This window comes from Corvus hawaiiensis, chromosome 5, assembly GCF_020740725.1.
Source record: "Corvus hawaiiensis isolate bCorHaw1 chromosome 5, bCorHaw1.pri.cur, whole genome shotgun sequence".
NCBI lineage: Eukaryota > Metazoa > Chordata > Aves > Passeriformes > Corvidae > Corvus > Corvus hawaiiensis.
Window position 1 is genome coordinate 53768221 of NC_063217.1, and position 15545 is coordinate 53783765.

Genomic DNA, 15545 nt, shown 5'->3' on the forward strand with positions numbered 1-15545 from the left:
TTAATATTGCACTGTCAACAGAGACTGCTTGCTCCTCGTGTAGGAAGCTGGCACTTGTACCTCTTAAGCAGAAGCTTTATTGTACATCACAGAGATACTGATAGCCAGCAAAATTAACTCTTGCGGTTGTCAAGAGATTTTTTGGACTTCCATAATGAAGGTTAGCTAAGTTGTGTTCCTACGTTCCTAAAATACATATATTTAATGCTTGGGAAATATATTCGATCTACTCCTTAGAAGCACCTATGTTACTAGAGATCTCTTCAATGTGGGGGTGTTTGAGCACATAGCTCACGTTCTGCTTCTACCCTTCAATAGAAATGAAAAGGCTTTGCAACATGCAGAATATAAGTCAACTTAAAGCAAAACTAACTTAAACAAGTTTGCAACCCAGAAAATGCTGTTAAATAAGTCAGATTTCTAGTAACACTAGTCATGACCTCACTCAGCCTAGATGTTTTCTGTATTAAATTTCAGTTTGCAAATGTTACTTCTTGCTTACAGCAAGAGCATATGAACTGAACAATGTGGAGTTCATTAAGGAATTCCCTGCTGCCCACAAAGATACTCCTCAACTCAAGGTTTTGGGGTTTTTTTTAATTCTGTAAGACGGACAAAGCTATTGGCATTTCAGAAATTTATTCTAAATCATAAGCAGTCATTTATCATTATCATATCTTTCATCCATTAGGCAGAGCACTGCAAACCTGTCCTCACCTCGCATACTGAGGCACACTGTCTGTCTAGCACATGCCAAGATCAAGTAAGATTATCTAATTTCCAGATACTTCCTACTGAATAATGCAATTTCAGGAAAAATATATGTGAATAAACCTTCACTGTTCCTGTCTTCACAGACAGAAATAAATTGTGTCAGATCTAAACTAGAATACAGATTAGTTTTACTTTAGTTTTATAATAGAGTGAAAATAGACTTCTGAACTACTGTACACCTAAACATCAAGCCAAAGCTATTACCTTTCTAATGATCTGCTTCTGTAAAGCCACTTGTAAAACTCACGTTTTTTGCTTTAACAATTTAATCTTTGTTTTCTAAAAGCATCATTATACATCAGAGGGGTTTAATCCCTATAGCAGAACTATAATGGAAGGCAAGGATTTTCATACTGATCTTAAATACAGGAATTAAAGAATGCAGTCCATATAATAACAACATGTGATAAACATTTTTTGGCTAATCCAAACACATCTGAAAGATATGCATAGTTTCAGGCTTTACAACAAACATCTATAGGGTCAGCAAAATTATTCAAAAAAAACCTCACAAAAAAACCCCAAACAAACCAACAAAAAAACCAACAACAACAACCAAACAAAAAAAAAACACCAAAAAAACCACCAAACCAACAACAAAAAAACCTACCCAACTTTACTTCCCTGTCTGAAAACAAGCAATATTTTTAGGAAACAAACTAAGAGTCAAATTCAGAATTACTTTTTCTTTGCTGTAATTGTCAGATGCCTGCGCTATGCAACAATTTGTATAAAACAATGGCACAGATGTGTCTCACCTGTTAAGGCAAAAAAGCAAGATGACCAGTTAAGGCACTTTAGTTACCACTTGATCCATTGGAAACAGAAGGGAACTTCAAGGATCCAAGCTTCCTCCCTCCATTTTCATGAGGGATTCTCAAGTGCAATCCTCCACCACAAGCACTCACTACCCTTTAAATAGTGATGCCCCAGTTTATCTCCTCCCCAGCTCTTTATCAGGTTCTGCTGGTTATAACATCTGAGCTACTCTCCCAAGCAACCTGACCAACCCTTATTCCATCAAGGACTGGGACTATGAGGGTAGGAATTTGAAAATTTATCCCAAATTGAATTTATAGGCTCCCAACTTGTGAGAGACAATTACTTGATTATGGCCTCCTCGTTTTCATACACAAGAAGGTGATGTTTTTAAATATCCCCCTAATCTGACTTGGTTTAACCCACCATGATATAGCACATAGACAAAACCTCAAAACCATAATGGTAAAATGGCTGCAATTGCTGCAACTCAGAGGTGATCGACTGCCACCAGGGAAATGCAAAATAACTAAAAATAAAATAAAAGAAACCCAAAAACCCCCAACACATTACATGTTTCTTCTTCAACCTCCCTTTGCTTGATTTTCAACTTCCTGAGGTGCTATTAACTATATGGGGGCCAGAGGGGAATGTACCTGAAGTTAAAAGTGAAAAAGTATCTCTAACTTAAAGTTGAAGGAAATATTTTGATGCTCAGTAAATAATAATCTGCCTCTGCCACTTGCCATTGTCCACAGTGTATATTTACTACTGTATTTATGTTCCTATGCTACCTACTGCAGCAACCTCAAGAAACTGCACAGACTTTACAAATCATTTGCAGCTCTAAAGATTCCCAGCAAAACTCTAAGGTACGCAGTGTGAGAAAGGCTGCTATTGCTATTGCTTAACTTGCCCTCAGCCCCACCCATTTTCCTGGCAGATGGATAGGTATCATCCTGTACAAGTCACTGAACGCTGTTTTATAGCCTGCAACCTTCCATTTTCATCCTAGCAGCTCTGCTTTGAACTTCTAGGCAAGCCTTCAGTCTGCTGGATTCACTTGGCTGCAGCATGTTTTGTGGTTCATCTAATTGCTACCTGACGAGCAGCAAAGTGCTACGTGCAACGAGACTCTGAGTTTCAGCTGGAAGCAAGAGCTGTACTCTTCCATTTATTTAGTGTGTGGGCAGGCTTTCCAAAGGCATGGCTTAGCTAGCTAAACCTATTCAGCTCCTAAATTAGGAGCAAAAGGTTCCTACCTTGCTTCCAATAAGGACATAGATTTATACAACAACTTTTGTATGAAAAAAACCAAACAACAGCATCATTCATTAGCTTTGAATTCTTTGGACAATGTTTTAACCCAATACCAGTTAATTTCAGGGTGAGATAAAACAGGAGGACTTAAGATGACTCAGTTGACTGCACTGCAATGCACAGCACAAAAAGGCCATGGTCAATAACAGAAAGTTCTCCAGGATGGTGTAAAGTCTCACTGGGCTATGTGGGGCTCCGCTGAGTGAGCCACGTGGAACAGCTGCCACCTCAAAGCTTAATGCCATGGCTAAACAAGAGAAGGGAAGGTCTGTTTAGGAGGTACTGGTTTTCACCTAGTTTATTTTCAGGCATAATTACCGAAAATTAGTATTAATGATTGAAAGTAACAAACTAGCATTGGAGAATAAGTTGCCAAGGGATTTGAACAGCATTTGAACTGCCAATATACAGTTTATTTATATATTCCTAGCCATACAACCTCGACTGAGTTCTGCAAATTTTCTGTGTCTCAACTCTCTCAGTTAAAAAGAAATTATTTCCTTAATCATCCAGCACTTAGTTTTGACATCCCTGAAACAAGTTATGTAAGAAATAGTACTACAAAAAGAATTTCATTTTTTTGTCAAAACAAAAAAAAGCCCAAAAAAGTTTTCAGATTTTGAAAAAATTACTTGGAAGCTGTGGTGTCTTTCAACCAATTATCATCCCTGTTCAGCTGGCATAGGGTAATCAAGCTTCTATTTTGCTAAAAAAAGCAAATCACTGAAGAACCAAACTAAAGTCAAAATACCTATGTAAGGGAAATGACGATAACTAAAGTAGGGAGAAAAATAAGACTTCAGCATGCATTCTTATCATAGTTTTCTTAAAGCTCATCCATATATGGTTTAGGGAAACAAAATATCCACCCCAGGAACCCATGACTCATAGAATTCAAACATGAGTTTTAACCATCATCTAAAGTGAAGCTTGTAAATTAAACAAAAAAATAGCAGGAAAAAAGCGTACTAAATTAGTCTTACTGCCGAAAACCCTTTCCAAATTGGTTAACTTGAAAAACTATCTTAGGAAAATAGAATTCAAATGATCCATAACATTTTTTTCTTGTTACCCCATCTCAAATCATGAGAATTTCAGCTGTACTTCAACTAAAAGCCTAGACTTCATGCTTCCTGACAGAAAAGGGATAAGGGAAGACAGTATGATAAAGATTCACACTCAGGCAGCTAAAACAAATGTCATGGCTTTTGAGTTTACCAACTGCAGAACTCAGCCTTATGGCTCACCTAAATTTTGTCTCTGAGTCCTGTAACCAAGAGGCCCTAGCCCCACCTATGACACTTGGGCCACCTCATGCTTTAAAAAGGTTTAGGAAAAAAAACCCAACAAACCTACCCAAACCCATGGCCAGCACAGAAATTCATCTATTGCTTTGTAACAGCCATGTTCCTCCACTGAAGAGCTGGAATCAGAGCCGCAGTAACTGCTCACTGCCAAGCTTACTGCACCCAGAAAGACTTTTTTCCACCCCAAAGCACTGCAATATAGCAATAGAGGAGTAAACAACCTGGAGAATCCTCCTTTCGCTTCCCAAGCCAAGAAATCTCAATGCCTTTTGTCACAGAGTGAAGGAAATTCCTTTATAAATCATACTATACCTATGCAGATCTGTTTTACTAAATAGAGGGGTAAATACATTCTCTATCATTGTAAGAAAAACGAAGCCCAAAACTTTCCATCTTTTCTGTTTTACTTTTATCCCCGTATTGCTGACATTTTTCCCAGAAGTTTCACAGGTATCATGATCTCATTCATCTGCAGAAATCCACAATTCTTTATTATCCTTCTGACACCCAAAGAATCATGAAGGCAAATGTCTGGAGAAACAGTCCCCAAAAATAATATTTTAAAAATAGGTGGTGGCTTTTAGCTGTTCAGCAACTTAGAGATTTATTTATAAAAGTCCATGCTAAGTTACTGAACTTGAAAATATATCCAAAAAGTAACCATCTGGTTTCCATCTGTCCTCATGGGAAACTGGAATTACTTTAGATGAAAATAAAATATTGGGGTGCAAAAGAGCAAGATTTCAGAAAGGGAGGGATGAATAGAAACAAAAACTGGAGGGGGGATGAGATCTATCAAGAAGCTAAAATCACAAGTTATAAAATAAAAAGAACAGGAAAAAAACCCACACTCCATATTTAAGTCATATAATATGAAAAATGAGCAAATAACATGCCTACATTCAAATTTCATTTCAGAATTGAAAAAAAATATATAACTTTCATACTAAACAATGAGATTTGTTTACAGAACTTATTGATTTTAAACGCATACACCTGAAAATACTTGCCAACACTTGCAAATGTTAAGAACCCACTACTGCACACAGGGCTGGCAAGCACAATTTTGTCTGTTTGTATTTGAGCAACCTCTAAGCAAAGTGGACTTGCAATTGTGTCAGCTGCACCTCCAGTTCCTTTTGAGGGCACACAACAATTCCATGTCTAAAAAACCAAGCTGAGATATTGCCTTACATGGAACAAAGAGAAGTTTTTATTTGCCCTTCAAATATTTTGCCAATATTCAATTACAAGTTACAAAACATCTAAATTGGTTTTCCACAAGGGGTATATGCATATCTGCCTACATAAATATACTGCTTTAAACCTGTAAATAAAGGTTTTGAAGGCAGTACTTTAAATATCCCTTCCAACCTCACAGACAAGCTACTTCTTGCCCTTTGTTTAGTTTCTCTTTAATTTTATTTTTTCTACTTTGCACATGAAGAAGAGAGGAAGCCAAGTGAAAACCTAAATAGGGTAACAATCAAGTTAAAATATTTATAGTAAGGAATCTGATAATAAAGAATTTCCTCTCTTGCCTTTGCCACGTAGACTCAAGAAGTTTCCATTGCAGCTTTTAAAAACTGGGGTGTTGCCATGCCCTGGCCACTGTGCAAACTGGGTTGCCAGAGTACATCTTCAAAATGACACCACTAACAATCTAACCATTGTGTTCCTTTAAAGCAGCAGCAAACTAGGGCAGTATCTAAGAACTGATGTACTCTTTCAAAACTAACCTCAACATCCTTGCATTGTAGTTCAAACTGTCAGCAGATTGTGTGAAAGTAGATAAAATCTCAGAAGTGTAAAAACTAAAGATAAATAAAAAGCAGTAACAGCAAAAGAAAATGTGTCTTAGGTTTTCCTATTCTATGGCACCAACCCATATTTTGAAGGCCAGCTTTGCTTCACGTTGACAGTATCTCCTTAATCTTGCATGTGAACAGTAGCAGCTTAAAATATTTTATTTATTTCTGTTTCATTTTGGGAGAAGGGACAAGAACAGAAGAATACGGCTATGGAGAACGCTTGATATTAAAATGGATTATCTTGCCCCCTGTTTATACTCTCAAGCTCCCTCCCCATGGGCAGCCAGCATGTCCAGCTAGCATGAGTCAGTCTGACTCCAAAGCATCTTCTTCCAGGCTGTAAAGAACAAATAAACAACCAAAGCAGATCTGTCTAACAGCAGAGCAAGGAAGTTCTCATAGGCAGAGGAGTCAGGAGAACACTGTCTACACCTTTGGTTTCTTGGGATCCAGGCAGAATTCAATACAGCTGAGACCATGAGACTGCAAAGCAGCAGAGCCACAAGACAGGCCATCTGTCGCACCCCCAGATGCCAGGACCAAGGCTGTTCTTTTGATCTCTGTTAGTCTGATCCTGACTTAGTCTTCAGCTGTCAGGTAGCCAATAGTAGTGAGTCAGATGCTACACCAGGTAGGAAGGGTGAGAACAGGAGGGGATCAGGCTAACTCATGATTAATTTGATTTTTAAAAACTCATCCCTGTACCCAACCACAAGCAGCCTCAGACAAGTTATTACCTGACTGGGACACACCTGCCATTACTTTCCTATATCTGATATTAACCCTGCCCATTCAACTATGGTGACAGGAGAAAGTGGGCCAACCCATTGCCTGCTGCAGTGACTCAGTGGGTCCTGGAAAGTGCATTTCTAAGCGACCTGCCGGTCTCCTTGGGAGTCAGAAAAGCAAATGACACACTAGATACAACACGTAGTTCTTCTAATGAGCTGGTATAATGCCTGTCTGTCATCAAGAAACTTTTAATGCCACCTTTACAAGTTTCATTCAGGGAGATGCCCGAGGCATGAACCACACCACAAGATACTCCTTTCCTCAGATTGAGCAAAGGGAATCCCTTAGTCAGGGTAGCTAAGGACCGAAGCACAGGACAACGGGAAAAACAAGAAACAACAAGCAGGGCTGAACTGCAGCCTCTTACAGAAGGAAGCACTCACACAGCCATTCAAATACACATCACTTAGGGCTGGGAACAAGCACCACCACCCTGGAGATGCATGTTTGTCAGATCTGCAGCCACGTCATCTCCTTTATTCTAATACTGATGAACTCTCAGAAAGACATAGTCCTTTCATTAAGGGAAGGATAATTTGCCACAAAAACTAGTCAGTAACTGGTGAAGAGATATGTTATGGACCTCAACCAACGCTCATCAAGGAACTCTGCACTGCTGAAGGCAGGCACGAACAGCAATCATGGTGTACAACTGCTGCTGTTTTCTTTGAAAACAAGAAAAGATGTTTCTCCCTATGAGAAGGATTCAGAGGCCAATCCTCCAATATGTTCACTCACATAATTTAATCAAAAAAGCAGTCTTCTAGCAAAAACCAGTATTTAGCCCTGGGAGGCTTTTGAGAACTTGAAGGAATTTATTGCTCATGCTGCTGCTCATTCTGCTTCAGGTTCAATAACCCATATATGAGCATCCGGCTCCCTTCCTGCAACAATTCCCACAGCACAGCCCCAGGCTATACCAGAGATATGCTGGGATTCAATAAATTGTATGTTTCAGTAATGAGACTGGACCAAGCTGTAACCTCTATAGCAGATGTTCCAATTAGCAACGGGAGGCTGCTACTTTGTGACATGGTGGTATCACTTTGGGAAACATCTCCCAGACTCTGAGCCGAAGTATTTTCATCCATTTAACTCAACGGTTAACTACTTAAATCCATCACTCTGTTAGCCAACAAAAATCGTGCTGTAGGACTTAACCCCCCAAAAAATTTCTAGTCACCCGGGGAGAGAAAAAAGGCATGAATAAGACCTGTTTTTAAACAAATTAATTAAGCAACACTGAAGCTCAAAAGGAAGAGGAAATAGAATAGGTGACATAAGGCTGGAAAAAGTCTTTGTCAAGTCACGTAATTAATATCTAGTAAGTTTTCTAAAATGCTATAAATCAAGACAGATTGCAGGCTATGGCAGCATATCTTTCAATCACTGCCATTTAACTCCATGAACTTTGCCAAACCACTTAGATGTTTTTATCCTCCAAACAACTGTTAGGATGATGATCAACTCTCTTTAAATAAAGAAAAAGCTATCTTACCTTTGCAGAGTCATGTTCAAATTGCCTGTACATGCCTTGATCTTGTTTTGTGCTTCTAGATGAGTCATCCCATCCGTGCTTATCCCATCAATGGTGAGAACCACATCACCAATCCCCACATGTGCTTGGGCTGCCTTGCCACCATCATTAAGCTGAAACAGCACAAGAATGGTAAATGAGAAACATGGATGGTTTATGTTTATATTGAACACAAGTCATAATATCTTATTCACAGTGCTGTTTCATAGAAAGAAAAAAAAAAGATATCTTTTCTCCTTTGTGACTCCTGTGAAAATTGCTGCAATACCTATTCATTCTTATTTCACTTCAATGACAGGAAAGTATCGCATAGTATAGCCTGTTTTTCAAAATCAAACTCCACTTCTACTTTACTGGCTGGAAGCTATGGACATTCACAGAGAGACACAAGCAGGGACAGGCACTCAGTTTCCTGCATTCCAAGTTCCAGCCACCTTTCTCTTCATACATGAAATTTTTCTCACAAAAGGAGAGAGAAAGGCTGTAAACCAGCTTTTTCCATTCTAGATTTTCCACTTAAAGATCTCTTCAAAGTTCATATATTTGTCAATGACCTGTCATGTGCAGGGAAGACGCTGTTAATAGTGAAGCTGACTTTTCCCAAGCCGCAACTACTAGAAAGTCAAAAGTTCAACATCACAGACAGGCCAGTTGCAGGACATTGTTTTGCCTTTCTCTCAGTAGGTTTACAGGCCCCAATGACCTGCAGTATATTCAGATCAGAATAAGAAAAGCCTCTTGAGCAGTCTGACTCTTTGATCAAGGTCACTGCCCAAGTTCAGATCAACCGCCTTTGGTCCACTTGAATGAAACCGTCTTGCAACAGAAACCTCTGTAAAGTTCACATTATTGGCCCCAACTGAACAATAAATTAACCTTTTCATCTTTTGTCACTGAATGTCAACTACCTTGATTCCCAAGAACAGAAACAGAAATTAAAGCAACATATGGTAAGATCTATACACTGATTTATACCCCTGGTCCTCAATCTGCTAATCATTTTATAGCTGGCTGAAAAAAAGGTCCTCTGTGATAAAAATTCCCTTTTTGTTTCCAGAAGTATTTCCTATCTTACAGCAGAGATGTTGTAGCTGCTGGTGTTGTGCATGCAAAGCCTCACAACTCTGTCCTCTGCCTGCAAGCACAAGTATGTTTCTTGAAGAAATCACTGTTTTTAGGTAAGTACTGCAAACAGCAGAATTACTTTATCTTCATTTCCAGAAGAGGAATTCACCCTGAGCCACGGTGGTGCTACAGCACATGACTCAAGAACTGGAACTGTTCAGCCTGGAGAAAAGGAGGCTCAAGGGAGACCTCATCCCCCTCTACAATTACCTGAAAAGAGGCTGGTGCAGTGAGGTGGGGGTCAGTCTCTTCTCCCAGCTAACAAGTGGCGGGATGAGAGCAAACACTCTCAAGTTGTACTAGAGGAGGTTTAGTTTGGATACTAGGAAAAAATTCTTAATGGAAAGCATTGTCAAGCACTGGAATAGGCTTTCCCAGGGAAATGGTGGAATCACCATCCCTAGAAATGTTCAAAATATGTGTGAATAAGGCACCTGAGGACATGGTTTAGTGGTGAACACAGTGGTGGTGCCACCTTGACATCTGGACTTGATGACCCTTAGAGCTCCTTTCCAACCTTGTATGATTCTATGACTTCTCAAAGGTAGGTCAAAGGAAGGTTTTCATCTCTGTTGTTTTTTAACTGCCCCTGTTTTAGTTCATGCAGTAGGGACCAAGAAGTACAGTCACCACTCTCCACATCGTTCACTTCAAAAGGAGAAACGAGGTTAGGTCTTGAAAACTGTCTGTGGGTAAAGAGGTAATAATGCATGAAATGTCAGGGGCCCAGTTTTGCAGTTGTGTAGGGTAAACCTGGCAAAGGGTCCCATCAGCCTACCAGATATGGTTAAGGCTTTCCTAAAATCCAAGAGACTATAATACATGACAGCTGTGACATGTATTGGATGGCATTTGAAGACAAATATTTAACTAAGAAAAACTATTGTGTAATGTTGAAAGACATATGCAAATGCAAAACTCCAAAAATGTTATCATTTGACAACATACAGACTAAACCCAAGAAATTTCACGTTCAGTGCATCACTGCTGGCATTTTTCAACATCAATTCCATACTTGCTGATTGCAGCAGCAATCTTTAGCAGCTAAAAAACAGACGAAATTTTCTATAAAATTTTCAACAAAATCAGAAAAATCCTTCAATTTGGTGTTAACCTGGTGAAAGAAGAGGTCTGAGACGAAGGAAGACTTGTCATCTCTTCAGATTCAAAATAGCAGCCAGTCCCTCTGCACTACGAGTCAACATAGCTATTTTATCCAGAGTTGAAACAAGGAAGAGTTAGCAGAGCAAGTCCCATGTGAGGAAGTAAAGTAAGAGGCAAAGGAAAAAGGAGACACCCTGATTTCAGAAAAACTATTTGACTTGCTAAAGTCATAAGAACTGCAAGTTGTATAGTGGACCCTTTTACAAAAGCCTTCAACAAAAAAGCCAAAATTGGACATTCATACCCAAATTGTGAGCTAAGAGACCTGATTACTATAAAACACCAATCAGGGAAGCCCACAAGCATATAGAAAGCTATGACCAACATAGCTATTTATAGGAAAGCTCCTCAAACCTTTGGGTGAGGGGTGGAACCTGCCATAAACAGATCCCTAAACTGGTATGTTATAGCACGCTGACATTTGCCAGCAAGGTCTGGAAAAGGGAAAGGAACGTAAGGGTGCTAAAAGCTAAAGGTCAAATGGATCACTGTGCTTTGTGATTGGAGTCCCCAAGTGAATAAAATTTAGCTTTCTCAGAATGCATGCAAACACACATGATGCTGACATGTTGTAATTTGTGACGAAAAAAGAAAAAAAACAACCTACACACAATTCAGGACTAAGACTTCAAAAGCAGACTTCAGGGTAATTATTTTCATGGAGGGATGGGAGGCCTTACCATCCACAGAAGTGTAAATGAAAACAAATTTATTAATTAAAAAAGTCAAACATTTTTGTTTGATTCTAGCGGCCAACACCCAACAACCCACAACCAACCACCTGACTTTCAAGAGGCCATTCTTAAAACTGTTGCCTACCAGGGATGAAACTCTTTGCAAGCACACATGGGAGACAGCTGTAACTTCATTTCAGCAAAACCCCAGGATGAAAATTCCTTAAAAATATGGCTGGAAATTGCACCTTGGAGATGAGGAACAGAGCAAATAGGTCCTGAGAAGTGTGATGAGTCCCTGGCTATGTCCACTGGTCCTGTTGTGTAGACAGGGAATTGAATATGCCTTATAGGTGAGGCTGTCAGAGACCTATCCCAGCAAATTACTGGACAAGAGTGTGAAGAACTGCACATGCAAAGGGATGCCAGAGCAGTCATCTTCTTATCTAGACACAGTGGACAAGACTTATAAGTAACACCTATGATTGTGAATAAGAGATATGACTAAGCAAGAGAGCGGAGGTTGATACTTCTAGGAAATCTCAGCCAAAGCGTGGGTATTCCCTGAAAGTAGTGGACAGCAACCTTGGCTTGTGAAGCACCTGTGTTGAAGTGGGACTGAAGCTACAAGGGCAGTTTTACCACAGGTGCAAGAAGAATATTATCATAAGTATATAAAAATAAACAAACATCTACACTGAACACAGCAGGAAGAATTAGAACATTTGAAATAATTAACGATCCTTTTCAGACTGCAGACCCTGGGAGCCTCAGTTTTGACACTTCTTAGATGCTGAACTGTGCACTACCATTACAAACAATAAATTTGTGTATGTGCTGGAGATTACATATGCCAAACTGTGTACATATTTGAACTAAAACTGCGTAGATATTCAAAACAAAACCAAGAGAAAGGTGGCCCATGTTTCTTGTCACAAGGGAAACAAGCTCCATTTATTTAATTTTTTTCACCTAGATTAAAAACAAAATCAACATATATAGAAGACATATAACTACCATTTGAAGCTTATATATTGTCACCTACATAATTATCTCATTACTACTTTTGTACCACTTTTTTTTGTTCTGTACCAGTGATTTTGTTCTTACAGTACAAATTTAACCTTATCTTAGTAACATTATCCTGCATCAGTCACCCATAAAGTACAGAATTACCTGGAAAAAAGGTTATCCTTAGAACATATCTTTATTAAATGTGCCTGTGTCACCATATGGAATCAACGCAACAGGATGTATGTGGAGAAGAGTATAGCGTTAAAATTATACAACTGGCTACCTAATAATCCAACTAACCTCTAAGCACCACAAATATTTTTCAAATCCTTGATGGATCTGTTTTAATTCTGTATTTATAGTATGAGGCAGTTTTTTTAAATCAATCATGAATTAGAGCTACAAAAAAAAAAAAAATCACTTTTTTCCCTGATGTTGTACCACAGACTTGAAAGCTACAAAATTGCCAAACCAGAAATGTTTCCTCCTACTTAATTCCACTTCTCCGTACTCTGGAAAGCTCATTTGGAGACTGAAGGGGAGGCAAGCAGAAGAGACACTTCATGACCAGACACCTGCTGAGGCCTCTCACTCCCACACCCCCCAGCAGGAAACCTCTGCCCCTCCACAGGAATCAGCTACACAGCTAAAAGCATAAAACCAGCCTGCACCATCCAGAGATGCCTGGGACACTTTCTAACAAACAGAACTGAAATCACCCATCTAATACTAGTTTTCAGCTTTGTTTGGCAAAAAATGCTGTAAAAATTTTTTTAAATTTTGTTTTTCTTGTGGTTTTCAACATCAGAATTCCAAAACCACAAATATTGTCCAAAAACACATTCCAAATGGAGACAGAACAAAAGTAAAGCAGTTCTTGATCCAGGATGAACTTCAAAAGCAAGGTATAAAAAGTCATCTCAGTGTAGTTCTACAACTCAGGTTTCAAATTGCAAATGGCCCAAAATACCCTGGAATACAACTGTTTTATTGAGCTAATTTTTAGCCAGCACACTATTTTGTTTTGCAATAACTAACAGCTTTTTTTACTTCTATTCTTAAGCTTTAATTAGATATTTTGAAAGTGTCCTTCCAGGAAAATTGAATATGTGCACACACATGTGCATCTATCTCTGAATCAATGTAATTTGCAGCCTAATTGATTTCTATTTAACATATAACCACCTATTTTTCCCTCACATGACTAAGAAGAAAACTTGAAAAGCAACTCTTCCTTGAGCTGTCATTATTTTGCTTTTATGCAGTAATAAATGAATTACTTAAATTGCAGTTACTCATAGGACAAAGGTCTATTTGACTAGAGATTTGCCTTTTATGTTTTCCAAACTGTTTGCCTTGAATCAATCCTTGCTGCAATCAGCTTGTGTGATGGTACATCACAATGACTTTCCCAAATAAACTGTTTTGTAGTCTGACAGTAAATAATGTTCCCCCATTGCACAAATATCCTTCAATGTCATCTGCAACATTCTCTGAGGACGTACCTCATTGATCCTGATTTAAAACTCCCTGGGCTAGCTGATATCCCTCCAGCCTGATTTTTACCCCTTGAGCATTTGATCCACAGTTGGCTGTAGCAATTCAGTTTAAAGTCATGAATAATCAAAGCAGAAGACAACCAGACAATGATCTTTGTGTCACTACTACTCCTGCTACTCTTTCAGTCTACATTCTTCCCTATAATAAAGTATTTTTAAAAAGTAAAAAGCTAAAACACAACATACTTATTTAGAGAAAGAACATTACAAAATAACTGCAGAATCACAAAATAAGCAAAGGGGCAAACTCTTTTATCAAATAACATTCTACCTTTTCAAACCACAGGGCTTTATCTCCTTGCTACAATACACTTTATGCTAATATTTACACTCATTACCTGTTACTACTTTGTTTATCCCTAGCCTCGTTTCACCTGACGAAAGTATCACCTCACACTGATAATCAGTATTTTAACAGCAACCTCACAAACATAGGGAGAGCTCAAAGTAAGCTAAAAAGCACCCCTTTGGTGGATTAATGAAAGAGAAGAACAGAAGCTCATCCCAAAATACAAGGGGACACACTTAAGCTCTGTGGCAGGATCAGCTCCATCACACAAATTGCACATCTAACCTGACTCCTGCTCCCCCAGGACCTCACAACCCACAGAGGCAGCAGCATGGAACGCTCAGGGCCAACACTGACCACCACAATCACAAATAAGGTAACACTGTGCTCCAGCATGAGATACCTAATGGGATGGCTCACCAAAACGCTTCCTCACCTGCTTCCCTGATGGGAGGGAAGCAAAAACTTACACTCCAGACTCCTGACAGGTTTGGGACACTTGAGGTCCAGCTTATCACTTCAGCATGAGAGAAAAAAAAAAGCATGAGAGCACCTGCTCTTTGTGGCAAATAAGCTTCCTCTGCACTCAATGGAAACTTGAGAGCTGTATCGTGTTCCTCACAGCCTTTACTACAGCAATATTATTCGCATAGCCAACAGATTAGCCAGCCAGGCTTGATACCCACTTCCAAATCAAGAACATACATGCCAGTTTTAAAGTCCAGATCAAATTTATACAGCTGAGTTATAAGAACTCTAATGCAGGGTTTGCTGTGGAAAGTGCTGACACAAGCAGCTATAAAAAGGGGTTATGAGGCAGTCCTGCAAATAAGCTGAAGCTTTTCCCCAAACAAAGCAAGGATCAAAGTTAGCTTACGTCAAAAAACCTGTCTGATTACCAGAGTACTTTGCTATGTATCAGCACTAGGAAACCCTGCCCTCATCTCCCCTCCATGTGGCTGTACTCCCACTTGGTACATTTTCATTTCCCTCCTTTTTCTCCCTGGAACTTCAAAGGTGTTTTCAGACTGATTTAGAAAGCTGTAACCTAAGGCACGCACAGCACAACAATAACCATTAAAGTCAATGTGTAAGGAAAAAAAGTGTAAGACAAAGCACAAACCATTCTTCTTGGTCTGGCTGTGGACCCCAACAGCAGGTCCCATCCCAGTCCTGGTGAGAGGGCTGGTCTGGCCTCCTGGCCTGTCCTCCCAGGTTCTCCAGCTCTGCTTCATCCCTTTCCCTCCATACGCAGCACCATTGCTGTGATGCAGCAGTGACTCGGTTGAAGCTGACCCAAACCAGCCCTTCGACTCATTACAGCCCATGGGAAAATGGGGAGAGCCCACAGGCATCCATCCATTTTGCCAGCAAAGAACCACAAAACCATCTCTTACATTTCACTCTCAGTTCTGACAGC

At 39.4% G+C, this 15545-nt stretch overlaps 1 protein-coding gene across 11 annotated transcripts in view; it reads right to left on the reverse strand.

Moving 5' to 3' along the window:
* The window catches only part of PDLIM5 (PDZ and LIM domain 5), a 138638-nt gene that overhangs the window by 75507 nt on the left and 47586 nt on the right, over positions 1 to 15545 (reverse strand). For all 11 annotated transcript variants that reach the window (XM_048304922.1, XM_048304927.1, XM_048304926.1 and 8 more), the window contains exon 3: positions 8262 to 8413. In XM_048304922.1, the coding sequence (XP_048160879.1) occupies positions 8262 to 8413 (152 nt within the window). The remainder of the gene's footprint in view (positions 1 to 8261; positions 8414 to 15545) is intronic.